General features: G+C 34.3%; 1 protein-coding gene across 1 annotated transcript in view; it reads right to left on the bottom strand.

Annotated features, from left to right (window-relative positions):
- Nucleotides 1-16,592, bottom strand: part of FANCA (FA complementation group A) — a 112,381-nt gene that overhangs the window by 38,042 nt on the left and 57,747 nt on the right. The window contains exons 23-25 of the mRNA XM_051973534.1: nucleotides 8,605-8,704; nucleotides 6,611-6,798; nucleotides 2,241-2,337 (exon numbers count right to left, since the gene is read on the bottom strand). Of these exons, the coding sequence (XP_051829494.1) occupies nucleotides 2,241-2,337; nucleotides 6,611-6,798; nucleotides 8,605-8,704 (385 nt within the window). The remainder of the gene's footprint in view (nucleotides 1-2,240; nucleotides 2,338-6,610; nucleotides 6,799-8,604; nucleotides 8,705-16,592) is intronic.

Here is a 16,592-nt window from a genome sequence, read left to right as displayed (position 1 = left end):
TGTTATTCCAATATGATCAACTCTTATCCATGCTCTCTTTTCCATATAGACTTCTTCTTAGTACTCTAATAATGACAAAGTTTTTAGGAGTTATACATTACATCTTCCCATACAGGAATGAAACAGCTTAACTTTATTGAGGCCCTTATAAAGTTTTTTTATAACTTTATTTAGTCTTATGTTTGGACATTAGATATTCTAGTCAACTCTGGCCTTTTCATCAGGAATGCTTTTAAGTTGTATATTTCATTAAAGATTTCATTAAAGTATTAAAGATCTACTTTCTCTTCAAGAATTATACTTTTTTGCTGGAAAAGTTACTCTTGATTGTAATCCCAGCTCCTTTGCTTTCTAGAATACTGGAATAAAGTCCTCTATTCCTTTAACATAGAAGCCATTAAGTCTTGTGTGATTATGATTGTGGCTCCATAATATATGAATTGTTTCTTTCTAGCTGCATGAAGTATTTTCTGTCTTCGAACTCTGGAATTTGGCTATTATATTCTTGTGAGTTTTCATTTTTCTATCTCTTTCAGGAAGTGATTTGTTGATTTTTTTCCAATTTCTATTTTAATTTCTGATTCAAGACTATCAGGGAAGTTTTCCTTGATAATTACTTGAAATATAACTTAGAGGTTCTTTCTTTGATCATGACTTTCAGGTGGTCCAATAATTCTAAAATTATCTCTCACCTTGGTCTATTTTCTAGGACAACTGTTTTTCTGATGAGATATTTAATGTTTCCTTCCATTTTTTTTTATTCTTTTGATTTTATTGTTTTTTAATGTTGCCCAATTCTAATTTTTATGGAATTATTTTCTTCAATGAGATTTTGTATCTCTTTTCCCATGGGGCCTATACAAGTTTTTAAGGAATTTTTTTATTCAGTGGATTTTTATGTTCCTTTTACCATTAGGCCAGTTCTGTTTTTTAAAATCTCATTTCCTTCAGTATTTTTGGTATCTTTTTAACCAAGCTGAATTCTATTTTCATAATTTTCTTGCATCCCTCTTTTCTTTTTCTAATTTTTCCTCTATCACTCTTATCTCTTTCTTTAACTCTTCCAGGAAATTTTATTGGGCTTGGGTCCAATTAACACTTTTCTTTAAGGCTTTCTTTGTAGCTGTTTAAAAACTTTTATTCTGAGTTTGTCTTGGTCTTCTCTGCCATTTTCATGGCTTGTTATGGTCACCTTTTTTTGATGTTTGCTCATTTTTCTAGCCTATTTCTGGACTTTGAACTTTTATGTTCACCTAGTGACAAGAAGGTACTATTCTTACACTTTTTTCATGGTGCTATTTTCAGAGGTAGTTCTGGAAAACTGCAAGTTTTCATTGCTTTCAAGATGATGTGATCAAAAGAGAAGTGTGATCCCTACTCTCCTGATCTGCACTTTTTATCCAGAAAAGCCTATAGGCCCCAGCAGCCAAAACCCCTAATGCTTCTGTTTGCCTTGGATCTGAAACCAGTGCCCTGTTTTTGAGAACAACCTCCAAAGAAATTTTTCTCCTTGGAACTGCCAACCCACAATTGTATATGGGCAATAGAGCTGCAATGCCAACTATATCTAAAGCCAGCAAACGATTCCCTGTAATGCCCTCTTACCCTCTCTGTACTGGAGTTCCTGAAGTTGCTACTGCTGCTGCCATGTGTGTGGGGTCAAGACGGGTCTCCATCTCTGTGCCACAAACTTCTCCTACCAATTTCTTAAGTTTTTTGGGCTGGAAAAATATCTTACTCTGACATTTTGTTGGCTTTATAAAATTTGGTTTGAGGTGTTATTTTAAAATGGTTTGCAGGGTAATGTTGAGGGAGTTCAGCTGGGTTGCTTCTAATTCACCATCATGGCTCCCCTCAATCTGAAATCTTTTTTGTAAAGGTAAGGCTCTTTTTCTGACATGACAATCATTCATTAATATATCTATTTTGTAAATGTTGCTGGTTTTCTTAAAATAGTACACATGAGGAATATGACCATCCGCCATTTATATACTTATACAATTAGAGAAGATGGAAAATACCACAATGATTACCTCACACTGCTTCCTTTGTGTCCACCTGGGCAGACAGCTGCAACAGCTTTGATGAAAAAACTCTGATAAATAATGTAATATGTGTCATACATTAGCTAAAAAAGCTGAAGTCAACAAGGGACCTTTTGCCTCTAGGCTAGAAATACACACTAAAGTTAAGCAATTAGAGTACAATGTTAAGTAAAATAGGAAGAAATATATATCTACCTTTTTAACGAGGCCTGCAGGTAAACAGTCACACAAAACATCATATGAATGGGAGGAAAATTTGCACAAAGCATAAGAAATTGCCGCAACACAAAACCTGAAATGAAAAAAACAGAAAGGATATTACAGAAGTTTATATATAATTGGTCAGCCAAGTAAATTCATTAACTGGATCCAAAAATGTCATTTCTATGAAGATGATCCAAAATTATATTACGTTTTATAAAGAATAAGATAACCAATACTGGCAGCCAATCTATCCTATTTATAATTTGCACATAGCTATTTATGTATTGTCTCCCTCATTAGAATGTGAGCTTTCATGAGTTGTTTTTTACCTCTCTTTCCATCTCTAGAACTATATAAATGTTTGTTGGGCAGTCAAGGAAAGACTGCTTCAGATACTATCAATATGACCTGGAGAAAATCAATCAATCTCTATTAGTCTCAGTATCCTCACTGGCAAAATGGGGATAATATTTCCTACCTCCCAGGATTTTGTGAGGATCAAATGAGATAATGTTCTTTGCAAATTTTAAAGCTCAACATAAATGCCAGAAATTATTATTATTGCTCTTACTATTATGATGTTGCTATTCTTATTATTATTTTACATTCTTTTGTAAGGCATAATCCAAGGAAAGAAGACCCAGAATACCAATAACACTATAGGACTCACCACCATAATTATCAGATATAACTGGTAAGTACCTAAATTAGGTACTATTAGTTATACAAAATAATAATGTCCTAAAGACTTATAAATAAACACAGAAAATATACTATGTGTATATATATATATAGTGCAAGACTGGGGTGCATTCTTATGGGTAGTATTTGTGAAAAGAAGTTATTTTTAGATGGGATTGGAATTGAAGAGGAATTGTCTTCTCTGTTCCAATTATCAAGAATTATAAGAGTTGTTTCAGTAAGAGAGGGCAACACAGACACAGGCAAAGTAGAGGTTTATTGGTGGAAGTGGAGAGACTGAATAAAGAAAACATTAAGTGAATTGTTTTAGGATGAAAAGAAAGGAAAAGTAGCTCAAGATAGTAGTTTAAGAGTAATCTGCTGAAAATGTTTATAATAGCCCTTTTTGTAGTGACAAGAAACTGAAAAATGAGTGGATGCCCATCAGTTAGAGAATGGCTGAATATGTTATGGTATATGAATGTTATGGAATATTATTGTTGTATAAGAAATGATCAGCAGGATGATTTTAGAGAGGCCTGGAGAGACTTATATGAACTGATGCTAAATGAAATGAGCAGAACCAGGAGATCATTGTACATAGCAACAAGATTATAAGATAATCAATTCTGATGGCTATGGCTCTTTTTAACAATGAGATGACTGAGGCCAGTTCCAATGATCTTGTGATGAGGAGAGCCATCTACATCCAGAGAGAGGACTGTGGAAACTGAGTGTGGATCACACCATAGCATTTTTATTCTTTTATTATTGTTTGCTTGTGTTCTTTCTTTCTCATTTTTTTCCTTTTTGATCTGATTTTTCTTGTGCAACAAGATAATTGGATAAATATGTAATCATATATTTGATTTAACATATATTTTTTAACATGTTTAACATTTATTGAATTACTTGCCATCTAAGGGAGGGAGTGGGGGGAAGGAGTGGAAAATTTGGAACACAAAGCTATGTAAGAGTCAATGTCAAAAAATTATCCATGCATGTGTTTTGAAAATAAAAAGTTTTAATAATAATTTTTTAAAAAGTAATCTGCTGATGTTGTGGGATGACACTGCCATTCTCAGCAATACAGTTCTAGAACTACTTTGAAGGACTTAATGATGAAAAATGCTATCTACACCCAAAGAAAGAACTATGTATGAATACAGATTGAAGCATACTTTTTTTTTTCTTGAGGGTTTTTGTTTTTGTTTTGTTGGGGGAGAGATCTATGTTTTCTTTCACAGCAAGACTTTTATGGAACTGTTTTGCATAATTTCACATGTGCCTTCTCAATGGAGGGAGGAAGGAAAAGAATTTGGAACACAAAGTTTTAAAAACAAATGTTAAAAAATTGTTTTACATATAACTGGGAGAAAGAAAGCTAGGAAGGAAGGAAGGAAAGGAAGGAGAAAGGAAGGGAGGCAAAATTAGAGAGATGACAAGTTTAGACCTATATTTTAATCTAGATTTTAAAAAGGTACTTACAGAAAAAATACTTATACCTACTCTAATCTGGGAAGGGGCAGATGCTCTTGCTATATATACCCACATAGATTTTCATTCAAACATAATCTTTATGGTTTATAAGGGGAGAAAGGATTTCTCACAGTCCCTGGAGCTTCAATGTATCCAGGCAGACTACTTGTTCCCACAGTATAAGAAAGAACGCCTATTTGGATCAATACCTCCCACTAAATTGATGAAATAACAAATTAAAATACTGAGTGCAATAGAATGGGAAAACTTTCAGATCAGACAAACATCTTCTGGTTTTCGTCTGAAAAGACTACCTGAGCAAGAAGATAGAGCCATGACAAATGCTATTATTGTCATCTTCTTCCCACATAAAGCTTTGTTAACATGCAGATGACATGATAATTTTTTAGTTTTTACACAAATGGACCAATAACAATGTAAATTAATGTGTATCAATATGAATTAAAACATTTTAGAAATCACTAAAAATAAAATATAAAAAGATTAACTAGAAAAAAGATACTTAAACTCATTTTTAGCTGTTATTAGCAAACAGTACTAGACAGTACAGCCCCTTTCTAGAACTACAGTACAGAGTCAGGAAGAAATGATTTGGTTGACATAAATAATTTCATATGTGCACAAAAGGACATCAATATTTAAAAGGGCACCTTGCCCATTAACCAAAAAATAGCCAAATTTTAAAACATGAAAGTCATGAGATATTACTGCTATATAATAAAATAATATGAAAAATAATTAAGTGAGTAAAACTAGGAAAATAGTTTACAACACAATGCAAAACTGAAATCTAACTTGTTAAAACAATCAAAGTCAGTCCTAAAGAGATGAGAAAATGTATCTCTCTCTTCACTAGAGAGATTGAATAGAGTAGAATGTCACTTTGATGGTGAGTCTACTTTTCCCCCTCCTTTTCTCCTGCCTCCTCATCTTCCTTCTCTGTTATTACTCATTTGTCTCTCAAGATTCAAATATGAACCTTCAGAGGAAGCATTATGTCAAATGTACAACTTCCCTTCATTCAGCTTCCCTAAGCTCCAATAAAAGGTATGGAGTAGGAGAAGAGGTGAACGTACCAGGCTGAGAGGTATATCTAGAGAAGAGGGTAGAACAACCTCTTTTGCTTTAAGGATTTCAAGCAAGGCCAGACAATAACTATTGGGATGTGATAGGACTAACATCTACCAGAATCCTGCCCCTATCCCCAGTCCCCATGACTTTTCCTAAAAGGAATGAGTTTTCCTAAAAGGCAACAAAGCTGTCCCAGGACTTGATTGTCCCCTGTCCCTAATGCAGCTTCCTAGTCACCTAGACACCTAGGGGCACACAAATTCCCTCCAACATGGAGTTTGGTGCCTCTCCGTTTTGGTAGTTATTGGAAGACCACAGGAGTCACCAATTTCTACAAGCTAAGTGCCTCTGGATCCTTGGGGCTCTAGGGCTAAGTAAACCTCCGTTTGTAAATTATGAGTTTATCCTTTTGTTCCCAAATCAAACCTGAACAAAAAGATGCTAGTGTCAGGCCTGCCTCTAACAGGACTCTACTGTAGGAGAAAGAATCAAAAGGAAGGAACAAAAAATAGAGTAGGAGAAGTGGGAAGGGAAAAAGAGGAAGAAAGTAACATATGCTTGGGAATGGATAGAATGAGATCAGCAATTGCTTTAGAAACCTCTTGGTAGTGATTACGTTTCCTAGACTAACTTTGGGCCATCTTATAAATACACGGGCAGTTTCAAGGTTGTATAAACAGATCTGTCATCCAAAAATTTTAGAAGAATGGTTTAAAACCAAGAACTACAAATATTTTTTGACTAACAACTTTATGAAATGTAAGAGGGAGTTTCATTTTAAGTACAATAAATTTAACCAATTCTTTTGAACCAGTCAAGTAAATAAGTTAGGCATCAAGGGAGCCAGAAAATGAGGAAGGCCTGAGTCTGAATCCAGCCTCAGACACTCACTAGCTTCATGATACCCTTCACATTACTCAGCCTGAGAGTCCTCTTCTGTAAAACAGAAATAAAAGAGCACTAACCTCACAGGGATGTCATTGTGAGGATCAAACGAAGTTATAAATGTAAAGAGCTTTGGAAATAGCTTATATTTTTATATAGCTTAAAATGCTATATAAATGCTGGCTATCAGTTATTATGAAGCAGGAAGGAAGGAAAGATCTTACCTTATGCAAATGGAAAAGGATTTCTGGGATCTACATGACAGAAGGTTTTCCCAGAATTCTGTGACTAAGTGAGTCTTTGCATGGACAGAAGTTCCAAGAACCAATTCTGGAACCAAGGACTTAGATTCATTTAGGTGAACTGCCAGGGCAGCTAGGCCTAAAACATGAATGTCAGACAGGCATTCGCCCTAAAATCAAAACAGAAAAATCATAAAAAGGACAGAAAAATAATTTAAAATGCCATCCAAAAATATGGTATTTATCCCAATACAATTCCACCTGAACTCAAACCACAGGAGATTGCCCTGGAGACTAGAATCTGCTAATGCTTCTAGAGGATTAACAACAAAACCAAAAAAGAAGAAATGTGCTTTCAATCACTTTCTCCAAACTAGTGTCTTTGACATTCTACAGCTATTTCAGGAAAATGTTAACCCTACAAAAAAACCAGCTATCCTGACTGTAATCTGGTAAGGGCATATTCCCAGAAAGCCTGATTTTCATCTATTTTTCCAGTTACCTGAGGCCACAAACCTAGGCACTTTGACAGAATAACTAGAGAAGCCATGAGTTCTTTCACTGCCCATCCTGACCTTTTCTGGTCTTTTCTCTCTTCTAACCCCACTGCAGGTGACACTACTGATGTGACAGCATTCTCTCTCACCTTTTCTTTACTCTCTTGATTCTTCTTTCTCAGTCTCCTTATCTAGTTCATCATTTATGTCAAACTTCCTAATTGTGGGTATTTCCCAAAGTTCTCTCCTGGGTCATCTCTTCTTTTTCACTCTTGGTCCCCAGCAGCTCCCATTAATTTAATAATCATAGATGATTTGATAGATGACTCCCAAATCTCTCTATATAATTTACATATAAATTTATATATATACATATAAATCTATATATAAAAACCCATCCCTAATATCTCTCCTGAACCTCAATATCACATTACTGTCTATAGGGCATTTCAAACTGATGGCTCAGAGACATCACACACATTCACAGTATCCAAGTCAAATTTTTCATCTTTACCCCCACCTCCTTTTCCCTGGCAAACTCCCCTATCTCTGCCAAAGGCAACAGACCTGTGATTGTTTCTCAGTTCATAATTTTATCATCATCCTCCCTTCTTCATTCCCTCTCACTCCACATTTCCACTTCTATATCTTTCTCATCTGAATCCCTCTCTTGACTAACAGAACCACCTCCTAATTCAGGTATTCATCAACTTTCATGTAATTTCCAACTACGGCAATGGCCTCTTAATCTCCCTATCCAATCTACATGACTGCTAAACTGATTTTCTTTAAGGACACATCCAAACATATATCCTCTACTCTCTAAATTCCACTGGCTCACTACTGCCTCTAGGAGAAAATAAAAACTCCTCTTTTGAGTGTTAAGGGCCTTAATAAACTGGTCTCAGCCTGTCTTTTAGTCTCATCATTGAAAACTCCTTGAGGATAGGAATTTGTGTGCTTTTTCTTCACTGACCTAGCACAGTGCTGGTTCACAGGAGACACTTATTAAATGTGACTAAGTCACAATCAAAAAGGAATATGAGTGGGAATGGAAACTCACTCTCTTTCCCACTGTCCTTGGATCTATACCCTAACTTAGGGCATTGCATTCAAAGCATATGTAACCTTTATATTTTATCATCCTTGATATAATGATGAAGGTTGTGAACAGGATGAATTTTAATTAGCTGTGAATTAATTCTGTGAAGTAGAAAAGAAGTTTTTCATGAAAGGGATAAAGACACTTTCTTTTTGGAGAAAAAAGCTGAGACAAAGGTAGGTCTTGGGGATGGTGAAGTACCTGCCCTTTGTTAGTCATTTCCCATTGCAAAAGTATAGTCCCTCAGTGAATGTCAATTCTCCAGGCTCGTAGCTAGGACCTGTTTTTCAGTGTGCATCTCAAGGAATCTGGGGCTCAAGAGTTATTTTGTAGGATGTGGGGCAATGTAAGCCTGATATTATGTCAGAAAATCTAACCTGGTGGTAAATAAGTTGGTAGAATCTGGCAAACAATACAGGAAGGTGGTGCCTATGTCCACAGATCATCTTCACGAACAGTGATGGCCAACAGCCTTGCCTGCAAAGAGACAAATGTTAAAAAAAAAAAAAAAAAAGGATCATTTACATTGATGGCTGTTTGAATGACCTTAACCTACAGTGTAAAAAAGGTGTAAAATAACTAAAAGGGATCTCTTATTAACTTAAGACGCTTGATATTCATATACTTCAATGAAATGGACCATTTAGCATTCAAACTTAAGAAATGGTAATGAGATTGGTAGGGAATTACAAAAGGCTTAACTTAGAAAAAATACTCAACAAAAACTCCAGAAAAAGAAGACTGAAAAGATGAATGTGGACATGATGGGCTTAAGGTAGTTGTCTTTTCCTTACCTCAAGAGAAATTTGCAATATAAATCAGAAATGTTTTTTCAGCAATTAATAAGCTAGTAAAGAATGATCTAATTTTCTGGAGGACTGGGAGGTTTCACTTAAGATGCCTTACAAACAGAGGCAGCTACATGGTACAGTGGCACCAGCTCTGATATCAGGAGGATTTGAATTCAAATCTAGCCTCGGATACTTTAAAACATCTTAGCTGTGTGACCCTGGGCAAGTAACTTAACCCCAATAGCCTCACCAAAAAAAAAAAAAAAAAAAAAAAAAAAAAAAAAAAGTGCCTTACAAACTTGATGGATAGAGTCACGGGCTTAGAAGTCAGGAAGATGTGTTCAATTTTGCCACTAGCTATGTGACTTTCACAAGTCACTAATTCTAAGCCTCAGTTTCTATGAAGACCAAGTTAGCACCCCCAGATACCTTAGAATCAGCCGGAGTCAGGATAAGCAAAAGTCCTTGGTCTTTATTCATGGTTTTTAGGGGTAGAAGTGAAGGGAATGTACACAGGATCTCCACGACCTCTCTTCTCTTCCTCTACCTTCAAAAGTGACTCTGGCTAGTCTTACTGCACCCCCTACCCCCTCCTACAATTCTCTGTATACACCAATTATTGAGCCAGCAAGGTTTCAATGAGAGCAAACTGTTTCAGGATAATTTCATTTCTGTTTTGACAGGTTACTAGACAGATGAATCATGGGAATTCACAAGAGGAGCTTGTTTATATTTTAATAAAGCATTTTACAAAGTCTCTCAGGTAATTCTTTTGGAAAATTTGGAATTAAGAGCTAGATCAATGTTATCAAATTCAAATAGAAATGGGGGCTACTCTATACATATGGATATCTGTGGGCTTCAATAGCCAGTTTTAAAATCTAATATTATCTTTGCTTTATTATATTTTTGTTTGTTTTGTTAAATGTTTCCCATTTACATTTTAATCAGTAGGATCCATGTGTTTAATAGTACAGTTAGGAAGATATGTAACTTTTTGAAAGGCAAGATCCAAAAATGAAGTGTTCAATATCATCTTGAGTGGAGATTTTTACAAGAGAGCCCCAGGGATCTGTGCTTAGTATTGTGCAATTTAACATTTTCCAAAGACTTACAAAAGGTATGAATGTCCTGCTTATCAAATTGGCAGATGGGGAAAAAAAAAACTAGGAGGAACAGTTAACTTGTCATATAACATAACTAGAATCCAAAACCAGCATAATAAACAAAAATAGTGAGCTAAATCTGGCAAAATAAAATGTATGGATAAATGTAAAAAGTTTTACATTTGGGTTCAAAATAATTTAATAAGTATAAGATGAGGGCGGGGGGGGCAAGATAGAAGTTGACATGGAACTATAGAAACTTAAGTTAATGTCAAAAAAGATAATGTGATCTCAGGCTATTTGAAAAAGATTTAGTAAATATAATACCAGTTCTTTTATGGCTGTCATTTATAGTAGTATACCCATATATAGGGTAGTTTGAAAAAGAAACTTAGGCTGAGCTGAGTATGATGGGGTAAGTGTAAAAATACAACTGTTGGGAGAGATAAAAAGAAGTAATCTCACACAAATGATGCATAAAAGAAAAAAATTGATACAGAAGTTAGTATGGAGGAGGGCGGGTAGTGCTGAAACCTTACTTTCATCAGGAATGGGTTAAAGAGGAAAATACATACACACATATGTTTAGAAGGGTAAAAAAGTTTTCTAAATTCAGAAAAAAATAAAGAGAGCAATAGGTTGGAAGGGGAGCCCAGTTAAGAGAGGAACTTTTAGAAGGCTATCCTTCTAAAGGCTACCCAGTTTAAGGAATAGGAGGGCAAGATAGAAGAGACAAGGCAGAGGAAAAAAAGAAATATGGCAAATGGTGCCGAAAAATAAAAACAAGGAAAATATATACATAATTGTAGCTTAGAAGATAGGTGGGTAGGATGAATTTACCCACAAAATGGAAATAAGATTAAAATTTGAATTCAGTTCACTTCTTTTTGCCTTTTTTCTTCTTTTTTTGTGGTTTTTCCCTTTTGTTCTGATTTTTCCTCTCCCAACATGATTCATAAAAAATGTGTATTTTAAAAAATTAATGTACATGTATAACCAGAAAAAAAAAGCAGTAAGACTTTTTTTTTTAAAGAGTGGGGGGGAGGTACCAAGCTATGAAGGTATTGAATGTCAAAGTAAGGATTTTATATTTGATACTGTAAATGAAAGGGAGCCACTGGAATTTACCAAATGGAGGATGATGAGGTCAGACCAGCATTTTGGGAAAATCTGCATGGAAATAATGTTTAAGTGAACTTCCAGGCAAGTTCCTCTATAGGCTAGAAACATTAAGACCTTAGATAATATTTGTAGAGTTCCTACTTTAATGTTACAGAAATAATTTTTTTCTCCAAGGATAATTATGAGTTTAAAAAACTATTAATTTATATTTAAAAAGCTTTAATACAGTATCTAACATCAGAGATGTCATCAAATTACATTCTCAGTTATATGTATTTAGGAAAAAAATTGTTAATATAGGCAAAGAGGTTTCCTTTTTAAGGAACAAATAAACTATTCTATAGAAATAAATTATATGATTCATAAATTTTTTAAAAATTGAATTTAACAATATGTTACTTTCAGGAAACATTACAAAAATGAGAGATATACACAAAGATACAATAAAGGGCAAAAGCATAATTTATCACGTAAAAAAAAGAGCCATGATCTTAAAGTTAAAGTTAAAACAGATTTAATCAAAAGTAAAAAATGGAGAAATTATGCTATTGTCAACAATATTATTCAATATAGCGTTACACCACTTAAAATACTTGGATAGTATAAGATATCTGAGCAAACAGATTGAGGAACTATATGAAGATAAACATAAAAACACTTTTTATGCAAATAAATTTAGATCTAAATAACTGAAGTAATATTTATTGCTCGTGGGTAGATAAAGCCAATATAATTTTAAAGTGACAATTTTCCCTAAACTAGTTATTCAACATCATCTCAATTAAATTACTAAAAATTATTTTACTTAGTTAGAAATAACAACAACAAAGTTCATTTGGAAAAGCAAAAAAGTAAGGAACTTCAAAGAAACCAGGAAAAAACATATAAAAGAAATAGATTCAGCAGTATCAGACCTTAAACTAAATTATAAAAGAGAGCACTTCTGAAGAATAAAAAGGATAATTTTGATTATTTTAAATTAAAAATTTCATGTATATAAAACATATGTAGCCAAGAATAGAAGGAGTGCAGAAAAATACGGGAAAATTTTCATGGACAATCTCTCAGATAAGATGTGATTAGATTGCAATACTGGTATGAAATAGGAAATGATACAATGTTTGATTAAGAAAAATGTGGAAAGATTTAGATCTATGAAGGAAGATGTTACCCATCCTAAGAGAAACAGATTATGGGAGAAAATAAGCATAATATGGTCTTACATATATTTGCATGAGGTATGAATGAACATGTATGTTCATACCTATCTATATAAAAGTCTATATGTGTATATGTTAATATGTCTCCACTTAATTCTAGTCTTGGGGGTGAGGGTGGGAAATAAAGCAAAAAAGTACACAGCAAAGAACAAAAGAAAACTGGAACAGGAGAGAGCTGACACCAAGCCTGGAGTCACCAAGGCCTGAGTTCAAATCCTACCTCAAATACTTCCTAGCTGTGTGAGCCTAGACAAGTCACGTAATCTGAAGAAGGAAATGGCAAGCCAACACTCCAGTGTCTTTGTCAAAAAAAAAACAAAAACAAAAACAAAAACAAAAACAAATGGGATCAAGAAAGGTTGGATATGACTGAAACAACCGAACAAAGGAAGTCCAAATTTGCCTTTGAGATCCAATCTGGAACACTCATTCAGTTCTGGGATCAGTTTTTTAAAGGTAAAGATAAGCTGGAGAGTAACCAGAGGAAGGTGCTGTTAAAGTAATCAGAAATATTTAACTTGGAAATGATGATACTTAGAAAGAAAATATGGCTTCTGTGTCCAAGTACTTGAAGAGCCCTCACACAGAAGAAGCTTGTGTTGCTTGGCTTCAAAGCACAGAACTAGGAGCCAGGAGTGGATGCTGCAAAGAAATGAATTTAGAAGGGATGTAAGGAAAAGCTTCCAACAATCAGAAGTATCCAAAGGTGGTGCATCACTCCAGGAATCCACAGGTTCCCTTCTCAAGTGAAGTTATAGGACCACAGATTTAGGATTTGAGGGTCTTCACAGGCTAACAACTCTGACACGATGAGAAAACTAGGGTGCACAGAACTGAGGAAATTTGTCCTGGATAACACAACTGACAAGCACTATAAAGCAGAATTCACATCCAGGATGTCTGACACAAGCCCATAACTTTATCCTATAACAAACAAAGGCTGAATTACTTCTTAAGTAAACCACAAATAAGACTCTTAGACTGAAATACCCTCTAAGAGTCCTTCAAACTTTCAGATTCTGTGAAAATTAGCTAGATAATATTAACATCCAAAACATAATGATCACATTAGCATTTATGGGGTCAGTGATAATTTCTAAGCAGATCAACTTATATAGCTAGCTAGCTCAAGTATCTCAATTGAGCCCCCATCATAAATCACTCACTGCTTATTGGACATTTCCATCTTAATGTCTTACAGACATCGCAAATTCATTATCTTTCCCCAAAAACCCACTTCACTTCTTAATTTGCTTATTACTATCATGGGCCCTACCATTTTTTCCAACACCTTTCATATCACCTCGACATCTCACTCAACTAATCCAATATGTGCTAAGACAGGTTGCCTTCCAAATACCTTGCACATCCTTTTCCTTTGCTCTATTCACAAGGTATTCACACTAATTGAGCCCTCTTACCTGGACTCCCTGCACTCGTCCAATTTCAACTGGTGTTCTTGCCTCTACTCTCTTCCTATTACTGTCCATCCTCCACTCCAATCCTACCAAAAGATTTTCCTAAAGTACAGCTCTGATCCTAAGACCTTACTATTTAATGAATAATAAAATACCAACACTTTGAGAATAAAAGTCCTGTGTTTGGCAGTAGAATTTAAGTTGTTTTTACCTCTTTCCATATATTCAACACTTGATGGGTAATTTCCAGTTTTCTGCCACTTCAAAAAAGATCCGTTCCAAATATTTCTGTTCATACCTGATCTTTTTCTCTTTTTGTCTTTTAAGAAGTAGTATCATGGTGTCAAATGGCAAGCACAATTTATTTTTTTTCTTTTATGTTTTTTAAAGACAGAATTGTCATTTTTATTAGCTTCTCCTAGCCATAAACAATTGATATTTTTCCATTTGTTTAGATCTGACTTTATTTGTGTGAGAAGTGCTTTGTAATTGTGTTCATATAGTTCTTGGATTTATCTTGGCAGGTAGATCCCCAAGTATTTTGTTTTGTCTACAGTAATTTTAAACAGAATTTCTTTATCTCTTGCTCATGGGTTTTGTCAGTATCATATGGAAATCCTGATTATTTGTTTGGGTTTATTTTATATCCTGCATCTTTGCTAAAGCTGTGAATTGTTTCCAGTAGGTTTTTGGATGATTTTCTAGGATTCTCTAAGCATATCATCATATCATCTGCAAAAAGTGATAGTTTTATTTTCTCATTGCCTATTCTAATTCCTTTAATTTCTTTTTCTTTTCTTATTGCTAAAGCCAGAATTTCAAGTACAATGTTGAATAAATAGTGGTAATAATGGGCATCCTTGTTTCACCCCTGATCTTATTGTGATTTTGTCTAGCTTCAATCCATTACAAATAATGCTTGCTGTAGGTTTTAGATAGATACTGCTGATTATTTTAAGGAAAGCTCCCTTTATCCCTATGCTTTCTAATGTTTTTAATAGGAATGATGGCTGTATTTTGTCAAAAGCTTTCTCTGCATCTACTGAGATTATCATATATTTCTGTTGGTTTTGTTATTAATATGGTAAATTATGATAATAGTTTTTCTGAGATTGAAGCAGCCCTGCATTCCTGGTATAAATCTTACTTGGTCATAGTGTATTATCTTGCTGATAAGTTGCTGTAATCTTTTTGCTAATATTTTATTAAAATTTTTTGAATCAATATTCATTAGGGAGATTAGTCTGTAATTTTCTCTCTCTGTTTTGGCCCTTCCTAGTTTAGGTATCAGTGCCATATTTGTGTCAAAGAAGGAATTTGGCAGTATTCCTTCTTTACCTATTTTTGCAAATAGTTTACATAGTATTGAAATTAATTGTTCTTTAAATGTTTTGTGGAATTCACTTATGAATTCATCTGGTCCTAGAGATTTGTTCTTATAAAGTTCATTAAAATTGTGGTATATGAATGTTATGGAATCTTGTTCTGTAAGAAATGACCAGCAGGATGATTTCAGAAAGGTCTGGAGAGATTTATATGAACTGATACTAAGGGAAGTGAGCAGAACTAGGAGATTATTGTACACTTCAACAACAATACTATATGAGGATCAATCTGATGGAAGTGGCTATCCTTGGCAATGAGAGGATCCAATTCAATTCCAATTAAACAATGATGAACAGAACCAGCTATACTGCGAGAAAGAACACTGAGAAATGAATGTGGACTGCTTGTATTTTTGTTTTTTCTTCCTAGGTTATTTTTACTTTTCTAAATCCGATTTTTCTTGTACAACAAAAGAACTACATAATATGTACACATTTATTTTATTTAAAATATACTTTAACATGTTTAATATGTATGAGACTGCCTGCCATCTAGAGGAGGGAGTGGAGGGAAGGAAGGGAAAAGTTGGAACAGAAGTGACTGCAAGGGTCAATGTTGAAAAATTACCCATGCATATGTTCTGTCAATAAAAAGATATAATAAAAACAAAGAAAATTCATTAAAGACTTGTTCAATTTCTTTTTCTAAAATGGGATTACTTGAGTATTTTATCTCCTCTTCTGTTAACCTGAGCAATTTATATTTTTGAAAATATTCATCCATTTCAATTAGATTGTCAGATTTGCTGACATAAGAGTTGTGCAAAATAGCTCCTAATTATTGCTTTAATTTCTTTTTCATTGGTGGTGAGTTTACCCCTTTCATTTTTGATGCTGGGCAGCTAGATGGCACAGTAGATAGAGCACCTATCCTGGAGTCAGAAGGGCAAGTACAATTCAGGGCTTTCTGGGTAATGTTCCAAATGGCTTTCTCAAACGGCTAGAGACTAACCCAATTCACAATCCCACCAACAGTGTCTTCATTTGGAGTATTTATCTTGATATGTATATCATGAAATATTGTTCTAAACCTAATTTATAGAATTCTTCATTCCAGTTTTTGAGTTTTTGTAAAATAGTGACTTTGCCTCAATAATTGGTGATTACAGGTTTATCCAATACTAGATGACCATGTTCATTAATCTTTATAAGTTATATACCCAATCTGTCCCTAAACGGCTGTTTCGTTCAGTTGCAAATACTGGCTATATAAGTTGGAGATTGGTACTACTGTTAGGCCCTTTTGCTTCCTACTTTTTTTTTTCATTATTTCCTTAATATACTGCATAAGTAAATTTATTTAGATAGCACAGTAATTTTTAT

Source organism: Antechinus flavipes, chromosome 2 (assembly GCF_016432865.1).
Source record: "Antechinus flavipes isolate AdamAnt ecotype Samford, QLD, Australia chromosome 2, AdamAnt_v2, whole genome shotgun sequence".
Taxonomy (NCBI): domain Eukaryota; kingdom Metazoa; phylum Chordata; class Mammalia; order Dasyuromorphia; family Dasyuridae; genus Antechinus; species Antechinus flavipes.
The sequence above is the reverse complement of the archived record's forward strand: the minus strand, read 5'-3'. Positions and strand labels throughout refer to the sequence as shown.